At 37.4% G+C, this 16,684-nt stretch overlaps 1 protein-coding gene and 1 long non-coding RNA gene across 3 annotated transcripts in view; one reads left to right on the top strand and one right to left on the bottom strand.

The window, feature by feature from the left end:
- Positions 1 to 2,888: 2,888 nt before the first annotated feature.
- On the top strand, positions 2,889 to 3,305 carry LOC134802260 (uncharacterized). Its single transcript, XR_010145823.1, has 2 exons — positions 2,889 to 3,148; positions 3,264 to 3,305. It is a non-coding gene; the product is annotated as an uncharacterized LOC134802260 (long non-coding RNA).
- A 3,176-nt stretch (positions 3,306 to 6,481) lies between these two features.
- LOC134802312 (lysosomal alpha-mannosidase-like) overlaps positions 6,482 to 16,684 on the bottom strand; it is a 55,199-nt gene continuing 44,996 nt past the window's right edge. For both annotated transcript variants that reach the window (XM_063774901.1, XM_063774902.1), the window contains exons 12-17: positions 15,548 to 15,641; positions 14,564 to 14,657; positions 13,841 to 14,281; positions 12,554 to 12,732; positions 10,291 to 10,413; positions 6,482 to 7,638 (exon numbers count right to left, since the gene is read on the bottom strand). In XM_063774901.1, coding sequence (XP_063630971.1) covers positions 6,544 to 7,638; positions 10,291 to 10,413; positions 12,554 to 12,732; positions 13,841 to 14,281; positions 14,564 to 14,657; positions 15,548 to 15,641 — 2,026 coding nt within the window. In that variant the 3' untranslated portion in view covers positions 6,482 to 6,543. The remainder of the gene's footprint in view (positions 7,639 to 10,290; positions 10,414 to 12,553; positions 12,733 to 13,840; positions 14,282 to 14,563; positions 14,658 to 15,547; positions 15,642 to 16,684) is intronic.

The following is a 16,684-nucleotide window of genomic DNA, read 5'->3' as shown; positions in this document are numbered from 1 at the left end:
GTTAATAAGTTAAAATATTTCTTTATAATTTTATAATTTTCATTTATATGTATTTTAGCTTAAATTTTACAATAACACGTCATTTTTAATTACTCGTTAGCAATATCTTCCGATTCACGAAAGAAATTTCAGACTTTCGGGTAATTCTGTTTATACTACTGGCAACACAGGATAGCGCTGTGCACATTTGACAATTCGGATCTAGATAACTTCATGCCCTGACCGTCATCCTTGTCGAACGCGTGTTAATTGTTATTTCCTTCTCGCTCATTGTCAGCAGTCGCAGTGTTTTCCAAACTTTTCACGTCGTAAGCTTGGTAATTAATGTGTAACTGTGAATTAGTTTTTTAAACGTTTGTCTTGTATAGATAAATAAAGTTTAATTTAATACATTAGATTTGTTTTATTTTACTATGTTTCTACATGAATAACTTAAAATTAATGCTGTTAAAATAATTTTCACCGTTGGTTAAAATTCTCCCACATTTCAAAGTTTGAGAACCTGTAAACAGCATGATGACGTAGGCGCGTGTCAGTTAGGTCATACGCGAATCTCGGAATGGAGTACCAGGCGGAGTATATTATTATACCATGATCACCCCCATAACTTTTACCCATAACCAATCTATGACAACCCCTTTGTTATTTTATTATTAAATACATAAATAACTAACAATAAATTCTAACTATAAAACTTGATAAAACTAAACGCAGCTAAACCTGTTGGATGGGGTGTTCTTTTTATGAGCTGGAGGGTTTTTGTAGTTAATTTAATAAGTATTTTTGTATTTAATTTTAGTTGTCATTTGTATGTTTTATGTTATTCGTTTTAATTTTGTATCGATTTTAATTTTAACGCAGCTTCGCGTATAAATTTGGCACCGAAATGCTTAAGAGATTTAGTTCGCGATTTGTCGCTAGATGTCTCTGCTTGTGTTATAGATGACGCTAACGACAGTCGTTCGTAGTTTACTTAACTTTACGGCTGACTTTTTATGAATATTAATATTATACTACGTTAGTTACTCTTTGGTTATCTGCAATCAACCGTGTTATTTTCTTTCATCAGATAATCAAATATCACAATAATAATTTTTGAATTCGTCTATACAAATTCCAGTATGGACGATCTATTACAAATCGTTTATTTTAGCATTAGAACGAAGGTAAATAATCTTGACGTGTCTTTTTATTAAAAAATATTGATAAACGCTTTAATAAAGTTTATATTACTTAAATGAAAGCAATAGTTATTTTCACTTCTCATGCTCAAAAAGTGCACCTTTATGTCGTGCGTAGACGACATAAAATCGCATTTTATGCTCTAGAGCATAAAGTAAAATCATCTATTACGACCCTTATTGACTTAGCAATAAAGTCCAAATTCTGCCATACAAACTGCCAGCCCTGCCGGCGCGCCCCCGACCGGCGCTCTCCCGATCGGCGTGCCCCGCGCCTCCGACCGGCCCAAGAACAATTTTCTTTAGTCTTGAATAAATACGTTAAAATATTTGATTTTTTGTATATTTTCCTCGCAATCGAAGTGAAAAGCAGAGTGTACAACAAGGGCATAAATGTCCATTTTTACCCTCGTCTACTATTTTGGTCTTCGCTTCGCTCAGACCAAAAAATTGCCTCGGGTAAAAATGGGTCACTTTATGCCCTTGTTGTACAATCTACTATTGTACAACAAGAGATCAAAGTTTGATATTTCTTCGAGTGCTTATTTTGAGTCCCGTGCAAGCGAAAGATTCTTGAGCGTAGAAAGACGCTTGAGCGTAGGAAGGGATTCAAAAGCGCACGAGATGTACACCACCATTTGACTATAAAGGTCACTTGAATGTCATTTTGTCTCACTGTTTTTAAGAAGCAAAGTACCCTTGTTCGAGCTGCTGAGGTGAAAAAGAATGTAAATGATCGTAAATGATTTATAATTCTAATATATTTGCTGTGACTTATTTTTCAATGGTGATTTTTAATAAAAAGGCATGTCATGATCGCTTACCTTCTTTCTAATGCTAGAAGCGCGAACTATAGCGGTAAAATAATTGAAATGTGATCGCCATTAAGCGTCTAAATATTTACGAAAAGTGAAGCTTAAAAAGTGGAAGTTCTTCATTTAATCATAAAGAAAGAGTGGTAACTCCATACATCAGTACGGTTACCATCAGTACGGTTACCATCAGTACGGTTACCATCAGTACGGTTACCATCGGTACGGTTACCATCAGTAAGGTTACCATCAGTACGGTTACCATCAGTACGGTTACCATCAGTTTGTCACTGACATAAACGCCGTCGAGAACGTAATTTACTTTCTATACATCCCGTTTGCACTAATATGCGAGTGCGAGCGAGATGTATAGAAAGTAAATTACGTTCTCGACGGCGTTTATGTCAGTGACAAACTGATGGTAACCGTACGGTTTCTTACCAAAACGCGAGTTATTTCGTAGTCGACATCAAGTAGCGGAATTTATCAGTACTGCTAGTAGACAATAGATGTCGCGACGAACGAAATTCTAATGCGCAATAATTTTCAGCTATTATTCTAACCTGATTCACCGGAAGTCTATTTTCAACTCCTTCTGCTTACACATATTACATGTAAATTGTTTTAGCAGTACATTGTTCGTCAGTAGCGACACTTGTGACATCTGGCGTCAAGTAGCGGTACTGATAGTTCCACTACTTGACGTTAGATGTCGACTACGAAATAACTCGCGTTTTGGTAAGAAAACTGATGTATGATGACCAAAGAGTTTTTAGCTTTACTTATATTTCTTTATGATTTAATGGACAAATAATAGTAAGTATAGAAGTGCGAAAATAGGAAATTCGCACATGTAACTTTTAATTGGTACAACGTTTTACAGTACATATATCTAGACACGCGGTAGCGTGTCAGGCCAAGTTCAAGCAAAGGAACTGGCTAGCCAGCGCAGAGTGTAATATTACACGAACCACTTGGTGCCACTTTTGACCCTTCTATAACTCAAAACATCTTTAACGTAAACACATAAAACTACGTGTGTTTAATTATATCCATAAGGACATCTAGAAACCCAAATTTCATGAAGCTAGCTCAAACGGTTATGAAGATATGAAGGTCAAAAAGTCGTAAATTTTAAGACTGACTGACTGACTAGTACCTAAACCTAACCTACTTCCAGATGACCTAGAAGGATGAAATTTGGAATCCAGCTCGGTTATTGTGTGTAACCGTAGGAAAAAATCTAAAAATAAAAAAAGTTTAAAAATAGGGGGGGTCCCCATACAAAAAAACCATTTTTTATTGGGACTGACATATAGTACCTAAACCTAACCTACTTCCAGATGACCTAGAAGGATGAAATTTGGAATCCAGCTCGGTAATTGTGTGTAAGCGTAGGAAAAAATCTAAATATAAAAAAAGTTTAAAAATAGGGGGGGTCCCCATACAAAAAAACCATTTTTTATTGGGACTGACATATAGTACCTAAACCTAACCTACTTCCAGATGACCTAGAAGGATGAAATTTGGAATCCAGCTCGGTAATTGTGTGTAAGCGTAGGAAAAAATCTAAATATAAAAAAAAGTTAAAAAATAGGGGGGGTCCCCATACAAAAACATATTTTTTTATTGTAGCGTTGGAACCGTTACAAGCAGATATTTGAAACTAGCCCAATATATGTATTATTATATTTGCTATATAAAAATAAAGTTAAGTCAAAAAATAAGTGGTGTCCCCATACAAAAAACTTGTAATACGCTCTAAACAACCGGCCAACGGTGTGTCGTCGGCGGCGCGCGGCACCACATAATTATACAAAGAACAGAAGTAAAAACCATGCAGCGGAAACACAAGAAAAAACATTAAATCTCAATACCTGCCTAGTTTTCTTTACAAAAAGTATTGATATCCCACCAAAAACATAAATGTAAAAAAGGAGAGCCAAGTTCAATACAAAAACTATGCTTGGCTGTGGGGTTCGCCGCAAAAAGAATGGAGATCTAAATGAGTGCCAAGTTCTATGCAAAATCCAAATATGTATTTATAGGAACAAAAGAACATTATAAACAAGTATTAAACTCTATTTTTTTGCTTTATGGGGTTGGCAACTGTCAAAGGTTTGCCTAGATGGCGCCATCATAGCTTGCCCCTTTTTCTATGAGATTTGGCTTAAAGAGCTGGCATCCAGGGTATTAAAAAAACAAAAATTTGACACAATTCTAGGGATTGACGGGGCAAGCTATGATGGCGCCATCTGCTAAAAACTTCCACCGGCCAACCCCATTGGATACCTATAACAATTGCTGTTATTTAAAAAAATGTGAGATCTTAAAGTAGGTTAGATTTGGCTTGGCCAGATTTTATCAGAATTACAATATAATATATGTATATATGTATATATATATATATATGTTGAAAAATATATAAAAAAAAAAAATCAATGAAAAATATATAAACATTTTAAAAAATATATATAGCAACTGTTCGAGCCGGGTTAGACTAGACAGATTAGGAACAGAGTTTAAAATAAACAGAGGCGTGAGACAAGGGGACCCGATTTCCCCTAAACTCTTTATAGCCGTGCTACAACATATAATGGCGAACTTACCATGGTCAAAACGAGGCATCAATATAAAGGGAAAAGTTTTAAGTAACTTAAGGTTCGCTGATGACATTATACTGTTTGCAGAAAGCCCTTTACAATTAAGTACCATGATAAACGACCTTAATGAAGCCAGTATAAAAATTGGACTAGAAATGAACCTTGAAAAAACGAAAGTTATGACGAATTCACACACTGCACCAATTTTAGTAAATAATATACCTCTTGAGTTCGTCGAGAGCTACGTATATCTGGGAAAACAAATCTCTTTCAGCAAAGATAGAAACTCTACGGAGGTCGACCGAAGAATAGCAATCAGCTGGAAGAAATACTGGGCAAATAAAGAAATTTTTAAATCGCAACTCCCTCTGCCTACCAAAAAAATAGTGATGGATTCGGAAATACTACCATGCCTCACCTATGGTTGCCAAACTTGGACGTTCGATTACACAACCAGACAAAAAATACAAACTACGCAGAGGCGAATGGAGAGAAGCCTACTAGGCATAAAATTAAAGGACAGAGTGAGGAATGATGAGATTAGAAGAAAAACAAAAATTACAGACGCTTTAACATTCTCACTCCAGAGAAAGTGGAAATGGGCAGGACACGTTGCCAGATATAGAGACGACAGATGGACCATACGAACAGTAAAGTGGTCTGGGCCGCAGGGCTCAAGAGGCAAAGGCCGACCACGTGGCAGATGGTCAGACGAGCTAGTAGAAACGGCGGGTCCAAAATGGCTAGAGACAGCCCAAAATAGAGAGGAGTGGAATTCCTTGGGGGAGGCTTTTACCCGAAAGGGGCCCACATATCTTTTAAGTTAATTTTTAAGTTATCTTTTACTTTAATGTTATATATCTATTTTGTTTGAAGTATGTGTGGAAGAAATAAAGCTTTTTTATTTATTTATTATTATTTATTATGTTGAATAACTTTATAAAATGAGTGATGTAATGAAAACTGATAACTCCGTATAAGATACCTACATAAAGTCTAAGAAAAAAACGTGCCTCGGAAATCAAGAAAGTCATTCTCGAATAGATGGCGCCATTACCTTTGGCCTATTCTCGGCTAGATGGCGTTGACACCGTTTGATATTTAACAATTTTAACACATATCAGTGAAAGAACATGGGTCAGTATGGAACAATAAAAATTAAAAATCATTTATCCGTATACATATTTCGATTAATCTATACATTCTCAATTTTATTTTAAGTTTTAATCGTGTGGCGATAGATGGCAGTAAATGTACCGTGACTACAAAATTTACTATGGCAATAGCCCTCTATACTATCTAATCTCTTTGGTTATACCAAGAAAAGTCTGCAGCGATTTTGATAGCCCACGCAGTGCAAGTGTTATTTGAATCGTCAAACTTCTATCAAATTAGACGTAAAAATAAGATTTGCTCTGCGTGGGCTATCAAAATCGCTGCAGACTTTTCTAGGTCTAGATTTTCCAAACTAGGAATTGGAAATAGGTAAGTAAGCTCCAAATGTGTTTAGAAATGTAAAAATAGTTTCGGTTCTTACATTTTTCCATATCGTTTTGCCTAGTGTAAAACATTCGGGCATTACATTCCCACACCAAAAATCCCGATGTATGCTCATTATGTAGTCCTGTGAAAAATGAACTAAGGTAATTCACCAGTAACTGGCCACTGTTAGTAATTGGCCACCAAATGAATTCTATTCACCTATAAACAGAACACATTAATTCATTCAAAAAACAGAATTCATTTTAGTACTTATAAGGTTTCAATAACTAGCCGCCTTATACTAAAATGAATTCTGTTTATAGGTGAATAGACTTCATTTTTAGTTTAGGGTGGCCAATTACTGGCAAATTTCCCTAATAAGTTATTTAAGTGAAAATAAACAAAGTATTTAAAATCTTTATTCTACATTAACTTGACTAATAACAGTAATAACAATTATAAAAATTAATTTTTAACACGATACTCCGCCACAAACGTCCTAATTTCTTTGGCCCTTAGTTTTATAATCAGTCCATCATCATTATATTTCATACGATCTTTGGCTCTATACACGTCTTCGTTCCCATACTCTTTGTTTAAATTTTCAGAAAACTCTTCATCTGTTTTCCATTCCCACTGTTTATAGTCTTCTAACCAAACATTGGCCGCTAAAGTAGTTTCTTTTATCGATCCAATCTCAATAGTATTAAAAACTTTAGTCAAATCTACAGAAACATAATCATGGGACAGTTCTTTATCTAAATAATTTTCGAAACGTATCAAAATCTTATTTTTCCACGGCTCCAAAGTCAACAAATGAACGCCTTTAGGAAGATCAGTTTTTAGAAAACTGTATACATTTTTCATTGTTTTGAATTTGTCTAAATTAAAAGGTGCTTCAGCTACGAAAAGCTGCGGTTCAGAGAAGAATTGTAAACTTCTTACAGCAGCATTTATTAAGTTATTTTTAGTTTTAGGAACGACTTGTAGCATTACAGTATCAATGCTATACAATCCTTTGCCACCTACAGTCTCGTTCAGCGCTTCACCTACACCAAAAGCGTCATCATGTTTCAGTCTCCTATGCTGCATAATTTCAAACCAGCCATCTTTAAGCGACGCGCCACCTCTAGCCCTATCCACATTCACAACTACCCTCAAATCTTCATCTTCTATATAAATCTCATTAACTACCGGATAATAATTGCCGGGAATCGGTTCAGCTAAAGTAACATTCCATTGCGGGCGGCTGTTTCTTATTCTTTTCAACATCTGTCTGCCATTTGAGTCAGTATAAAAAGCGCCGTCAGTTTTCAAGTCAGTTTGGAATCTAAGGGCATATTCTCTGCCTTGATCTATGTTTAGAATAGTTGAAAAGTAGACAGTGTCGTCTTTCAAGCCGACGGTGAGGCAGACGGATGTGTCGTAGTGTATGCGGGCCTCCTGGAGGTCTGATTGGACGAGGTTGGTGATGGCGAAGTGGTGGAAGGTGATGAGGTCTGGGGAGGAGGTCATGTTGGGGCGGAAGATGTAGGCGCCAGACGACCGGTTGGCTGGAGCCTGAAAACAAAGAATGGATATGAAAATAAAGGGGTCCCATTGTTTGATATAATTATTGAAAGTCATAATGTAATGATTGTCAGATTATCATTAGTCATAATTCTGAAACCGTTAACTTTTCAGGATTTTCGTAGGGTTATCCTATAGATAGGTTAGGTCAGGTTTGTTTTATGGCAATCCTGAAAAGTTACGCGTTTCTGAGAAAAACCAATTATGACTAACGAAAATTCGGACAAACAATACATTATGACTTAAAACTATTTGGGAAACAATAGAGACCCAACAAATATTGCTCAACAGTTTGCCATCATTTGGTCTTCATCAGCACCCATGCCCCAGGGGGCCGATTTTTGAATGTCGACCGCTCGATTTCGTGCATTTCGTTCAATAATATCTCCAGGCATTTAAATTCTACTAATAGAATTGAAAACGAGTGGTCAATACCACTTAATTCCCAATTATTATCGCTCGTGTTTCAAAAATTTGCATTTCGCTGTTTTCCACCGATTTTTGAGTGACGAAATCGAACGCTCGTAATTAAAAAATCGGCCCCCTGGTGTGCTTATAATAGTTAAAAAAGATCTCTCTCGATTTATTTAGGATATCATCACATGGTGTATTTTTGGCAGGTTTAGCTTTGAATTCATGAAGATGTCAAAGTTTAAATACAATACAATACAAATCTTACAATCTACTTACAAAATTACAATAACAACACAATAACTATTCACATAATTCGTTCCGAGCCCCTCCAGATGCAAAGGAGCCCATCACGCTCGCCGCGTGGCCACGTTGAACCGCAATGGACAACTTTTGCATAAGGAACGACCCGGAGCGAGGGTCATGACCACCCTCTGAAGATCTTTAGGATTCCATCATTAGATCCTGGCCTGGTGTCTATAGGACCAAAGTATACCATTTCAAAAAAAATATAAATTTCCCAATCGGCTCAGCTCAGCATCTTTGACAAATCAAGGAAGATACTTTAACTATAGTTCGCTTTTTTTAGCATTAGAAATAAGGTAAGCAATCTTGATGTGTCTTTTTATTGAAAAACACGTTTTAAAAATAAGTCACGGCAAATATGTAACAATTATGAATCTAATACGATCATTTATATTCTTCTGCTTTCATAAGTTAATATGTAGTTACTATTTTTTAAAAAGCGTTTTTCAATTAAAAGACATGTCTAGTTCGCTTACCTTTTGTCTAATGCTAAAAAACGAACTACACCGTGTTTTTTTTTATTTCCGTTAATTTCAAGGGTGCATTCCTGAGCTTAAATCAAGTAACTTTCTCAAAGACACCGATGTTCTAATTAAGTCCATTTCGGAGATAATCCATAATTTATTTTTTTCCTATAAGGCCTCTACAAGCGTGTACACTTGCCTTAGGGCCGGCTTACATATTGATTAGTGTTTAGAATGAGTTCATACATTTGCTACTAAACTTAAGTACAATCTCGGTCGATTGATGTACGAAATGACATTGATATGTCACAGATTTCAATTGTTTGGTTGAGTTAAATGTAATGCCCGTGTTACAACAACGCTATATGTTACATTTAATTACTTTTTAAACAAAAAAAAAAAAACAAAAAAGAAAACAATTTTTTTTTTTTTTAATTAACTATGCCATTTAGTTCTTATAAACGTACTTAACTATACCCCGAAGTTAACGGAATTCAATAAAAACACGCTGTATAATGCTTTAAATTAAAATTAAAATCTCGATGAATGGAGATCCCCCTTTCTTGAATTCGCGCTTGACTTGACAGTGGCGCTGCCCTATTAGCACGTAGGGGGTATGTACTAGGTCAGTGGTGGGCAAACTTTCTTCATGGGGGGGCCAGAAAGTTTAGGAAATTTAAGTGGAGGCCCAGAAAAGTAGCCAAAATTTTATTTGATTTGTGATAATCGTGGGCCAATGCCATATACTAATTATTTCATAGGACCGGCGGCGTATAAAATCCATTCGCGGGCCGTACTTTGCCCACCACTGTACTAGGTACACAAGTCAAGAATGGAGGCGAGTATATTTTTACCAACAAGAGAAAGATTTGTATTTATAATTTACTAGCTTTTGCCCGCGACTTCGTCTGCGTGGAATTAGTGACAGCAGCTAAAGTAGGTATAGCGCCTGGATAATGCTAATAGCAATCATTCAATTCGCGCATTGCTTACTTCAATTAATAGGCAATTCATTATCTCTTTCAATTCCACCCCCCTCTCTTCAGGGATGATTTCTGACATAAAAACTATCCTATGTCGTTCCCCAGGACTTAAACTATCTCTATGCCAAATTTAAACTAAATCCGTTCAGCGGTTTAAGCGTGAAGAGGCAACAGACAGACAGACACACTTTCGCCTTTATAATATTAGTATGGATTGTTGAATTTACCTTGTTAATAATATTAGAATGCATTGTTGAATTTACCTTGTTAATAATGTTAGAATGCATTGTTGAATTTACCTTGTTAATAATATTAGAATGCATTGTTGAATTTACCCTGTTAATAATATTAGAATGCATTGTTGAATTTACCTTGTTAATAATATTAGAATGCATTGTTGAATTTACCTTGTTAATAATATTAGAATGCATTGTTGAATTTACCTTGTTAATAATATTAGAATGCATTGTTGAATTTACCTTATTATCGCCCTCGCAGCCGATGTAGTAGCCCGGCACGGGCAGGTAGTTGAGCGTACTGCCTTCCGTTTTGGACGAGTAGCTCATCCAACCGCTGTCCTTGTCGATGGCTAGGGTGATGTACTGTAATATAGTCATTTGTTTTAGTCAACTATACAAACAAAAGAACGTTGATCATTCAATAACAAAGTGTACATTTTATTTAGATCTAGCGTAGCGACACAGAATAAGTAATAGTACTACCGTACAGAAAGGACACTTCCTACAAAACCGAAGTTTGACAGCGATTCAGGGTCGAATCATGATATCCCTTTCTAATGCATGGCACTATCCCTTTCGGCTATTTAGGGTTGTCAAAATTCAAGTCATTATCTATCTGTGGTAGTGCACGCAAAGGGACGTCATGTTGTGTCAACCCTAATAATTGCTCGGAGCAATGCTGAGCCGAACGGAGCCGAGTTTGCCCGAAGTCCGGAGTGTCTCCCCACTGGTAGCGACCCGCCCCAGGTTCGCACGGGAGTTTCACAACACCTTAACAAATTAAGTATACACATAAACCTTCCTCAAGAATCATTCTACTGATAGGTGAAAATCGCATGAAAATCCGTTCAGTTAGTTTTTGAATTTATCGCATACATACACACAAACAGACAGACGCAGCGGGGGACTTTGTTTTATACGGTGTACTGATTAAAATCCCTAGACCTTGACATAAAGATAGAAATTTAAATTTCGCGCCATTTTCTACTGACAAAGTTCTTTGTACGGCTATAACTGCTAAAGTATATGCTATGTGTAGTGTATAGACGTCTCGAGCGCTTACGTCATGGCGACGTCACTGACAGTTAGGGTCAGTCGATGTCAGACTGCGAACCAGGGGGGCGAAACTTCAAAGAGGGGTACCTTATATATGGAAACTAGCGCAGTCAGCATTATGTTTACAGCAACATTTCCTCACCTGATGCTTCCATGTAAATCAACTAGATGGTGTCACCGCTTTGTCTGGGATGTCTTAAAAAACACGCATCCAGGCCATAATTGTTAAAAAGAAAAAAAACTTTGTCTTTGCATTTTTATCACAAATTCCGTTTCAAGTATGAAACGTTTAATATTTTCAGTAATTTAGGTACCTCACATTTTTTAATCGTCTTAATATAATTGTATTTATATTAAAATAATATAATCGTTTTTATTAAGAACATCTAACTAAATAGTTTCGCCAAGTGCCTTACGTGAAAGGAAACGTTAAAACAAAGAACATAGTAACCGTCAAACTATAAAAGTCAAACAGAAGATTCTAATTTTTTGTAATTTTAATTAATAATTTATAGTATAATCACTATAAATTGATGAAAATGAGTGCGCCTGGGAGAAAGAAACGTTATTGCCTTTTCGGCTGTGCGAATTAAAACAACATGACTCCAAAACGCATCAATGCTTCGTGGCTCGTGCTAGCTAGTCAAATTTAAGTCCAAGTTTTAATAGTGGATTTGTATTATTTCGAACTAATTTATTATAATAAGTGGAACCCTTAGAAAATATTTTTTTGGTTTGTTACGCATGTAAGTAATGAAAAATAAATGATATTTTTACACATCGTGTTTTTACTTTTGCGACTAAAATATTCTTTGGTATGAACATTTATAAAATACTGGTCTAGGTAGTAATTGTAGTAAATCGTCACTGAATGAATATGTAATATAGTACATAATATATTGGCGCCTTTTTCCTTGACCGTGTACAGTGCACTACAATGAGGTGTATTCATTTTTCACGTGATTGCTTTGCAAGAAGGTGAAAGAATGGAACCCTCATTGTAGTTCACTGTTTACGGTCAAGGAAAAAGGCGCCATAGTCTTTATTACTACTATGCATGTGTGCCACGCACACATACGTAAAGGTTTGTGACAAAAATCCGCTAGGAGCGTTAGTGTCGACGTTTTTTGACATTTACTCGCGAGTTGGCTCTCTTTTACTATACATATATTATTATACTCTTTGCTGCGAACAGAGGTGGTCGTACCGCATGATGTTTGTGTTGGCGAACCGTTGGAAATACATTATATCGTATGATTTGTATATATTATGTACTCTGACATGACATTTGTATATATTCCTTTTTAATTTGTGTGGATTATGTATTTTTAATTTTATTGTGTACCTATTGTATATTTTGACATGTGTTTTTTTGACATTAAAGATATTGAATTGAATTGAATTGAATTTACTGTAAATACAGTACTTTACACTATGTTCAACTTACATCGTTCTCCAGTACTATGTCTCTCGGGGCTTCCACGACCAGCGGATCATCCGACACCAGCGGATCATCCGATATCCGCGGCTCATCCGACATCCGCGGATCATCCGACAGCATCCGCATCTCGTCGTCGCTCATCCTCGGGAACACCGTTTTGCTGTCCTTGTTGACTTGCGCCATCTCTGAAGAGGGGTTTTTAATAGAATAGAATATCATTTATTTCAGTATAAGTACACAGTTATACAATACATACACAGAAAAAGAAAAAAAACCTTATAACTAACTTGTACACTGGAAAAGGTGAACACTCAGCATAATGCCGGCTCCTACCGGAGTATTACCTGACGCTGGTCTTCCGTGAACCTTAGAAATAAATATCTGGGAGACCGAGCTTTGCTCGGAAACATATGAAAACTTAAAAATGCTCATTTTCCCAGAGATAAGACCTAGCTAGATCGATTTTTCGCCCTCGAAACCCTCCATATAACAAATCTCATCGATCGTTAGAGCCGTTTCCGAAATCCCACAACAATACAAGAATTGCCCGTTTAAAGGTATAAGATAAGATTCACTGCTCATACTGAATTTTAATTGCAAATGTGCCGCTAGATGTCTCTGGGAGCATTTTAGATGACGCTATCGATTGTCTTTCTTGGTCTTATACAATATCAAAAAAAGCCTAAAACAACCACAGTACGAAATTTGGCTAGTCATGAATTTTTTGATTTGTTCTTACAAATGCTAGTAAGAACAATACTATTTCTGACTTCGGCCAAGATTGGAATGATTGTGTAATATATTGGAATTCAAATTGAAATAGTTTAGCTAAGTAAGTAGTAATAAGTTTCATTTAATTATTGTATTAGAATTAGGCACTAAAATTGTATTAGGATACCTGTAAGAATAGTTGCAATATTTAATAATAAATAAAACAGCGAACGGTCTAATAGCGAAGAGTCTCGACCAACACCTTGAGAGACTCTCGCTAGGTGGTTGGATCAAGGGTCAGATGCAGAAGGCGGTGATCTTGGACACGGCGCAGATAGTCCGCCGGTTCCTCTCTCTGCAGCCCTGACCACCGGTGGCTTGGGCCTTGGCCCGCTGCTGGCGGCACCCTAGGTTAGGTTTTTTATAATGTGTTTATATGTACTTTTTATTTTATTATAAGTGTTTTATATATTACTTTTATATTTATATTATAAATAACCTAACCTAAGATATTAAATGAATAAAGGAATAAAATAAAAATAAATAATTTAAGCAGGGATACAGCCTAGTCTAACGACTCACCTTCAACAAGCTTCTTGCTCGCTTCCTTAACTATACCCTGAATCTCCTCCTCATTATTCTCATCTCCATCCTTCAAAACATCCCAATTGATATCTCTATCATAATCATGTACCTCTATATTCAAAGTATCCCTAACTGGTACCTTTTCCAAAACATTCGTATCAGATTTACCCACAATCGTTTCAGCTTCTACATTCTTTATATCAACCTCGGTTTTATCTCTAATGTCTTTCCAATAATCATTTATGTTAGAATAATAATCGTATCTTTTCTTAGTGTCTCTTTTTTCTTTTGTATCTTTTTTCACGTAGAAGTTTTTGTAGCCGAGTCCGGGCAAGTTTTTGGCGAAGAAGCATAGGGTGTGCGTGGCGTTGGATTGTCTGGTTGGCATTGAGAAGTATTCTGATGAGAGTTTCTGTATAACGCAGGGTATGTTGGTACCTGGAAATTAAATTAAATACAATCAATGAATGTACTGGTGGCCGCCCGGTAGGCCGGCCCGGATACCGCTGGGGAGACAGTGTGGAAGCGGATCTGCGTCAGCTTCAAGCCGATAATTGGCAGGAAACGGCGCAGGATCGGGAAAAGTGGTGTTCGGTTACCGCGATAGTTACTCATGAAATAAAAAAACTATTAAAACTGATTATATCGCGATGCGCGCGCACGATATAATCCGTTTTAATAGTTTTATTTATTTAGTTAGTTAGTAGTTACAAATCTCACCAGTCGCGTCGTAAACGGAATATCCTTCGCCGATGACGGGCAGGTCTATCTTTGACGAGTCTTTGGGCATCACCTGGTTGTTGAACACAGTCACCTGCCAAGTTACGAGTATAATCATTAGTATTAGTAGTACGTGGTCTTTGTCACATTAGCAATGGTTCAAATTAGCTACTCTATACGAAACATCAAATAGTTATTTGTTTTACAAGGGTGCATAGTTGTTATTTACTTTATTTACCGACGTTTCGACGTAGGTTTCACTGGTCGTGGTCGCGGCTAACTGATGTCCCAGCAAACTGTCAAAACAGAGATCTGTGCAACTACCCGACGAAAAGTGTATGAAATAGTTTGTTGTAGAGTAGTCGAAACGTCGGTAAATAAATGTAATAATAGTTATTTACGATACAAGTGCGGAAAAGAGGAAATTCGAAACGAGTGGCGACACGACCGAAGGGAGTGTTTTAAATCGACACGAGTTGCGAATTACCTATTCGCACGTGTATCGTACAACGTTTTACAGTACATGTAATGGTCCTTTAAACTTTTGACATCGCACGAAAAGTGCTATTTTACGCACTAGTGCGGGAAAATAGGACTATATGTACCGTAAAATAAATTTCGCGATAGACCCGTCTATAAATGTGAGTTAATAAATATTTATAATGTTTTGAATTCTACTTACAGTCTATAAAGTCACCGACATAGCCCACCGGATTAGCAAGCTGAAGTGGCAATGGGCAGGCCACATTGCACGCAGAGAAGATGGCCTATAGGGTCGAAAAGTACTCGAGTGGAGACCACGGACTAGCAAGCGCAGCGTAGGACGTCCACACCCACAAGATGGACAGACGACCTTGTTAAGGTCGCCGGAACACGCTGGACGCGGGTCGCTTCCAACCGGTACGTATGGAGGTCTAAGGGGGGGGGGCTATGTTCATCAGCGGACGTCTTATGGTTGAGATGATGATGATGAATTCTACTTACGACAAAAGCCTGACTGCGCTCGGTGACGCTGCACTGCGATTGGTTGAACTCGCAGCGTTCATAAACTAGACTCGTTTCTGGCTTGACCAGCTTGCTGAAAACATTACAATATACTATTGACGTATATCTCAGGACGGGCACTAAAAATTAGAGATGCAACGGATAGTTGTTTGGCCGGATACCGGATACTTACCGGATATTCGGCCTGAACATCGGCCGGATATCCGGTATCCGGCCGCCGAATATTCGGCCGGCGAAATTATACCTACATTTCGGTTTTTCAGGTGCGTAGTGAAAGTTCGCGTGGACTTATTTCTAGGTTCGAAAATGAGTGCGCGTGCAATAGTGGAATGTTTAAAATGTTTTAAAATAATAAACGAGTACGATTGACTCCAAAATCAAGCAAAATTACTATCCGGTATCCGGCCGGATAGTAGGTCACTATCCGGTATCCGGCCGGATAGTAAAAAGAGGGCCGGATAGGTCGGATACCGGATAGTAACCGGATATCCGGTACATCTCTACTAAAAATGGTACCAGTTCAGCGGTGTCACCCACGAATTCGAGCCAATCGTGCAGTCTAACGCAACGAGTTGCGACCAATCGCGCGCGTGATGCGAACTCATCAACCAATCGCGTTGTAGCGGTGTCACACCGCTGTACTGGCCCCATTCATGTCGCATTCTTATTGCCCGTAAGGCCGGTCCTGAGATATACGTCAATTAATTGCTTAATTTTCGTTTGAAGGTAGGGAGTAAATTAATGAAATGAAATGAAAATATTTATTTTCAGGCAACTATTGGCCCATAGATAAATACCTTAAAACTAGCATACATATTATTACAAAATATATATTAAAACTAAAAACACACAATTATGGCTGCGATGCAGTTCGCAACCCCGCAGTGTCAAGGCCGGCCGCGGAACCGCCGGAACTTGACACCCTTCGGCCAAAACTCCTCCTTGGCGAAAGTCGGAACGCTCAGCACAAAAGAATTAAAATCCACACTGTGTCGAGATTCCAACTTCACGACCCTCAGGATGAATCCGGACTTGAATCGTACATACTTTACGATCTCCTCGACCTTCGTAAGGTAGTGTAATCGGGACACATACAGCGTCGTCGGTGTTGCAGGA

Source organism: Cydia splendana, chromosome 24 (assembly GCF_910591565.1).
Source record: "Cydia splendana chromosome 24, ilCydSple1.2, whole genome shotgun sequence".
In the NCBI taxonomy this organism is placed as follows: Eukaryota; Metazoa; Arthropoda; class Insecta; order Lepidoptera; family Tortricidae; genus Cydia; species Cydia splendana.
This window is presented reverse-complemented; position numbering and strand designations above follow the sequence as displayed.